General features: G+C 42.6%; 1 protein-coding gene across 1 annotated transcript; it reads right to left on the reverse strand.

Annotated features, from left to right (window-relative positions):
• Positions 1-209: 209 nt before the first annotated feature.
• Positions 210-5589, reverse strand: LOC123184633 (SNF2 domain-containing protein CLASSY 2-like). The gene is made up of 5 exons (XM_044596724.1): positions 5405-5589; positions 5042-5292; positions 3307-4695; positions 2479-2637; positions 210-2386 (listed from the first exon to the last, which is right to left on the reverse strand). Exons 1-5 carry the CDS (start codon positions 5466-5468, stop codon positions 482-484), a joined length of 3768 nt encoding a protein of 1255 aa, XP_044452659.1. The 5' UTR covers positions 5469-5589; the 3' UTR covers positions 210-481.
• Positions 5590-6069: the final 480 nt, after the last annotated feature.

The following is a 6069-nucleotide window of genomic DNA, read 5'->3' on the forward strand; positions in this document are numbered from 1 at the left end:
GAAGGAGACGCGAGCAACTTGACAAGCAAAGGCCCATAAGCAATAATTCAGTCGGGTCCTATCTGCGACATATCTTGTCTTGGAAGAATTTTGCAATGGCCCAAATGGTGAGATTCTTGAAATGCAGAAACTGACAAGGTTTTCCAGTTGCAACAAACAAAAGGGGGTTACACATACGTACCTGTCGTCGACGAATATGAAGCCTCATATGCCGAAGAAAACAAGCTGTTGCTGTTGAGTCTCAGTTTTGTGCAGATCTCTGTAACTGGTCATCTAGTGCAGAGAACCATCTGTGCTAGAATCAACAGAGGAGCATTACAAAATACCAGAGAAGTTCACATTAGATTAGAGCATGTCCACATATGCTATATATACACGAGGTCTCACATAAACGCGACGGCACAGGTCTAGAACAGATCAGGCCAACAAAATAGCCATGTAGGAGAGAGGGACAGGAGAGATAGAGCATCCTTTTGGCCGGTCAGTCCTGCTTAACTATCATATGGAAGGTTTTGGTCTTGTCTTCATCAGCAAGCTCCTCGAGAAGGTCATCATCAATATCAGTCACCGTGTTCCGTAGCGGATCATCAAAATAGCGTCCGTGGAAGACCATCTTCGCCATCCAAGCCTTCCTCCTGTTGCGGCTGTACTTATCCTCCTCCCATGTACCAGATGCCACCAGAAGGTAGACATACACGGTCCTCTCCTGGCCGGGCCTGAATGCCCGCGCGATCGCCTGCCTGGTCTTGGAGTGGTTCCACTCTGAATCCAGCATGACCAACCTTGATGCACCTGTCAAGCTGATGCCCTCGGCGCAGGCTGTCGTCGAAGCAATGAGCACCTTCCTCTTACCCTGACTGTCAGTGTTGAATTTGTCCATGACGTCGGAGCGGACGGGCAGCTCCTGATCACCTTGGAGCACCAGGACTTCCTCCCCGAGGCGCCATCCGAACACATTCTCGATCAACTCGACAAGAAAGCTTATCGGGGACACGTTGTGGCAGAATAGCAGCACCCTCTCCCCCCTGTACGACGACTTGTGCAGCAGATCGATGACAAACTTCGCCTTGCAACCGACAGCAAAGTCCCTCTTGTACTTGTCAACTTTATGCAATTCTTCTGGAGTGAAGTAAGTGCTACAAGATTTGATTGTTTTTATGAGCCATGGATGGATAGACGCAATCGTGATGAGCAGCTCAACCTCGAGAAGGTAACGGCCGCCGCATGACGTGGCCATCGATATTCTTGAAAGTATATCCTCTTGAATTTCAGTGGGTTTCATGAAAATTGTATATACATGTATCCCTGGAAGGCTCCTTAGCTTTGACCCTTCGAATGAATCGATGAACCCACATGTAAGCTTGTTTAACAAACTGATACCACCTGCCCGGTCCCAGTTGTCGCTGGACTCGATCATCTGCCCAACTCTGTCCACGAAGATGCGCCTTGCCACTGCTTCTCTATGTTTAGCTCTCCTGCCCCTTGTCTCCTTCTTCCTTTCTGGGACAAGCGCAGTCATAACATCGTCGACAAACCGAGGTCTGGCCAGAGATAGGGTGTTGAAATACTCTTCAAAGTTATTCTGGAAGACTGTACCAGACATGAGGATTCTAAACTCAGTCTTCACCTTCATCAGCACCCTCCTCAACTTGGATTTGTTGCTCCTCGGGTTGTGTCCCTCGTCGAGGATCAACAGCCCAGGGTTGTTGATCAGGACTTGCGCCATGAATGCTCGCTGCGGCATTCTTGAGTTTTCTTTGGCCAGACGTAAGAAAGATGAGTATGTCATGAGGAGAACACTTGGATGCTCATGCCACTTGCATAACTTGTCCAGCCGATCCACAAGGCAAATATTTTTCCAGTTCGGTTGGCGAAAATTGCTTAAAATTGCCTGCAGCCTAGGATCAATAGGCCCCATTGGCTTGCCTCTTTTGTCAGTCTGGTGAAGCACATGCAGAGGAAGTGAAATGCCCCATTTCTCAAATTCTCTCATCCATGTATGGATAGCAGATTTTGGAGTAAGCACCAATGGCCGGCTTCTCGGGTGAACTTTCAAGTAACTGACAAGAAATGAGATCAGCAGCAGAGTTTTTCCTGATCCAGGAGTATGTGCAACCACACAGCCACCGGTACTGGCTGTTGGATTATACATTTCCTCAAGTTGCAGCGATCCCGCCAAGTTCTTCCAAATGAATTCAAATGCATTCCTTTGGTGAGGAAGTAGTTTAGGCTCAAGATCTGGTATTAAACCCCACAGGTTCCCGGAGCCCCTCAGTTCTGAAAACTCTGGTCCCAAGATTGCAAGAAGAGAAGGATCAAGCACAAGATCATCATGATCCAAATTGCGGCATCCAGGTCTCTCCTTGTTATAGCCATTACCATTGGCCTGCATGGAACGAATATATTATGCATCCTGTCGATGACGAGTCAAAAGTGAAAGCAGTGAAAAGATGTTGAAATTGCTTTAATTGGACCTACCATTTGCGGAAAGATATGCTTTATCTCCACACATACAACATTGCATAATCTGCACACCAGTCCAAGCCCCTCGTCCAGCATGCAGTCATGATCACATGGATTTTCTTCACTTTTACCTAAACCGGCAGTGGTTTGATGAACTGCTTCTGAATGTGAGTCCTGAAAATTGTATCTGTTCTTATTCTCAAAGTGCGGAAAAAAATGAGTAGCATGACATACTTTTTTTTATGAAGAACATCAAGTAATTCACGGCATTATGATTGCAAGGGCGCGCTAACAAATTTCCTTTGATCCATTATTTGTATACATCCTTTTATATGCTAAGTTGCTAGAAGCAACAATGATCAGTCAAATGACATAACATACCAAAATGTTACTATGTCACAGCATGTTGAACATTGCACTTAAAATAATTTATCATATTGCAACCAAAAAGACTTGTGATGTAGGAGTAGATGTACAACTTTTAGCGAGTTCCCACGGTTCGTCTTTCCTAATTGGCCAATTTAGTAGCAGATAATAAGGAAATATCAAGCAAAAAAGATGGTTTTGGTTAACATTAAAATTATCCCAAAAATATCTCATAATCCCTAAGGTTTCATAGATAGCTTTTTCAGAAGTACAAACAGACTCAGGCTTGAGTATATCAGGAATTCAGAATGAGAACTATCTCAGTATCTTAAATAAGATAAGAACAAAGATGTTCATAGCCACAAAAGGGACACAGCTGCTTGCATATTTCCAAATTCAAGGTCCTCCATTTTCACGAGAAGTTAAAAATCATTTCACGAGAAAGTTGAAAAATTATAAAAGAAATACAAAGCGTACCTGATTTTTCTCAAGCGCTAGTGTGGTCAATGAGTGGTCCATTTCTTTCCAAAATTCCTCAAGACCATCTTTCTCTTCTTGACTGTCATTATCAGCAGAAGCTGGCCATGTAAAATTCACTTCTCCGTAAAAATCTTGACCGTAATTCATCATCGGAGCACCTAGATTGAACTCAAAGTCCCTCTCCATTTCACTCTGGATGTTTCCTATGCATTGGTTTATCATTTTCTTGTATTCTCTTTCGCACATGTGTTCCTTCCTTTTACGACCAAATGCTGGCTCAGAATTGCCATTTAGGCTGCGTGATGAAGTAAATGACTTCCGCCAAAGAGATAAAGGGGGGCGAAGATTCTTCTCCTTACTCTTTGCAGGTGTCCGTGGAACATGAGGACCCGGAGATCTTTCTTCAACTGTACTCTCCTCCTTAACTTCCACAGAGCTGGGTTTTTCCTTAACAGGAGTTATCCTTGCTGTGCTCTTGTGCTTCCCTTCTGTGGTGTTTGGGTTTTCCTTGACCATGAAAACGGTTGCACTTGTTTGTTTCCGTGTGATATTCACTGGGACCTCTGCATAGGTTGATTCTACTTTAACCGGTGAATCTCGACGCAAAGCTCTTTGTGAATTGCCATGCTTGGTGGAAGGCGCATCACGTCTCTTCCACCTGTCACGACCAAAATTAGGCGTATCATAGCTAGTAAAGCGCTCTGCTTGAGTTTTCCGACGCTTTGAGCGCCTCAAATCCACTTGTTCATACGAGAAAACATCCAATAGACCATCCAACTCAGTCTTGACCGTAAATCTCCTGTCTTCCAATTGACCATCCAATTCAGCCTTCATAGTGAATCTCATGCCTTCTGTGAGATTGTGCTTCTTTGCATGAGTGACAGGGATATTCCTGATAATTGGGCATAAAGCCTCATTGCGTAGTTGGAATGAAACTATCTCCATGCTGTTGCCAAAGCCTGGAGGTGTGCTGATGGAATCAATATTGCAACGCGCTCGGCCTCCTTTGATGATTCTGTAGATGATGTTTCCTTCTACCAACTTGATGCTGAACTCCATTCCATTCAGGATAGACAAAACTACGAGATGTGCAATTTCTTGGGAGAATCTTGCACTTAACAGCTTGCTTCTGTTGTGAGAAAGGCAGTCCTCTGCACAACTCCATTGTACGCTTCCCTCATGGAGCTCCTTAGGTTGGAGCTTTTGCAAGAGGAAGATATTGTTTAGGGTCACCAGCTGCTCTCTTCTATCAGATATCACTTGTCCATTTTCTGTATTGTCAGGACATTGGTTCTTGTAGAGCATAATAACAAACAAGCAGAGACACTGATCTTCAATATGATTTCTCTTGATTGTGATGAGCCTTGCATCATGACACAGTAACATCTGCATGTATAAGAGAATAAAGTAATCAAGATATGATGCAGTTTTCCCTATACAGTTCATTGGTAGTTTAAACTCTTGGTTCCTTCTTTTGTAGTAGGGTTTTTGTCATCTTAAAGTTTCTTCTAATACAAGAAGCCACACATTTGGGTCTGTGTGTGAGAAAAAATACTGATATTAAATTACGTGCATAACAGATGATGGTATGGCTTTTGCATTCAAGTCTTCATATTCAGCACATTATGTTTTTTTTTGTTCCTAAAAATTCATTACTGTGTACTTTTTGAAGATAAAACAGAATGGGTATGTAAAGCTTTTACAATTAATCATAAATAGTAGGTTGACATACCGAAGATTTCATTTCCCCAGTCGCACTTCCTTGCAGTTGATGAGACGATTGTACACAGATATCAACACCCGGCTTGAGAACATGTGAGCAGTCAAAGTACGTAGCCCTTCTGGAACGTAGGCGCAGATGATCCCCATCCACATTATGCTCGACTGTGGAACCAGAGTAGATAAATTTAACGAACAGACCACCATCCCTGACCCTTATACAATTAACTCCATGCCATGAGCCATCATAAAATGCTTCAAATGCTGCAAGCAAAGGAGATATTCAGTTATATATAGATAATTTTTTATGTAAAGTTATATATAGATATTTGATCCTAGCAGTGTTTAATGGATAATTGCCATGCTACTTGCTTACAGGTTTCACTGATGGGATGGCTCCAGCGACCTTTAGGTCCTCCCTTGAGCGTATCTTCAGCCATGTAGCTTAGCACCTCATGATGTGAAATTCAACTGCCTGCTAAGCAGAATTTTGTAATGGTTTGCTTCATACCGAAAAAGAAATCTGAATTTTTTGATCAACAATATTCTAAATGGACAGTACATGTCTGCCCCCGGTGGGCCATACAACCCCTAAATCTAGCATCAGTTCATGCTTTGAGATTCGCATGTTCTCGTCATCTTCGTTGTAGCACATCTCATTTCACATCTTAAAAGATTGAGCAACGAGATCTAGATTTGATTATTACTTAATCATTAGTTATCTTCCAACGCAGAATATATACAATTAAATGGATTTGCACAAGCAAAATATGAATTAATTCATCATAGAGAGAGCACAATGGTGCATAATATAGCGACATAAAACGTGAGAATCTCAAAGCACGATCTATGGTGAATAAATTCCACACTATCATAAATATCTACATCACTCTTCTTTTCTCCAGAAAAATGCAAGATTCATGTACTGATACTATTTTTTGCTGAAACACAAATAAGGTGAGAGAATCTGCGACGGAACAAAACGAAGATCCAAGAGGTCTAGATTCGACTCCTCGCAAAAAGAAAAGGAGGTCGAGATTC

Source organism: Triticum aestivum, chromosome 2A (genome assembly GCF_018294505.1).
Source record: "Triticum aestivum cultivar Chinese Spring chromosome 2A, IWGSC CS RefSeq v2.1, whole genome shotgun sequence".
NCBI lineage: Eukaryota > Viridiplantae > Streptophyta > Magnoliopsida > Poales > Poaceae > Triticum > Triticum aestivum.

What these genes read in the sequence shown, in the direction of transcription:
- LOC123184633 (XM_044596724.1), bottom strand. Translation starts at nt 5,468, where the DNA reads ATGGCTGAAGATACGCTCAAGGGAGGACCTAAAGGTCGCTGGAGCCAT. An exon ending in CCATCCCATCAGTGAAACCT is followed by an intron (nt 5,293 to 5,404) that starts GTAAGCAAGTAG and finishes CTTTGCTTGCAG; the next exon opens with CATTTGAAGCATTTTATGAT. An exon ending in TAGCGCTTGAGAAAAATCAG is followed by an intron (nt 2,638 to 3,306) that starts GTACGCTTTGTA and finishes TACAATTTTCAG; the next exon opens with GACTCACATTCAGAAGCAGT.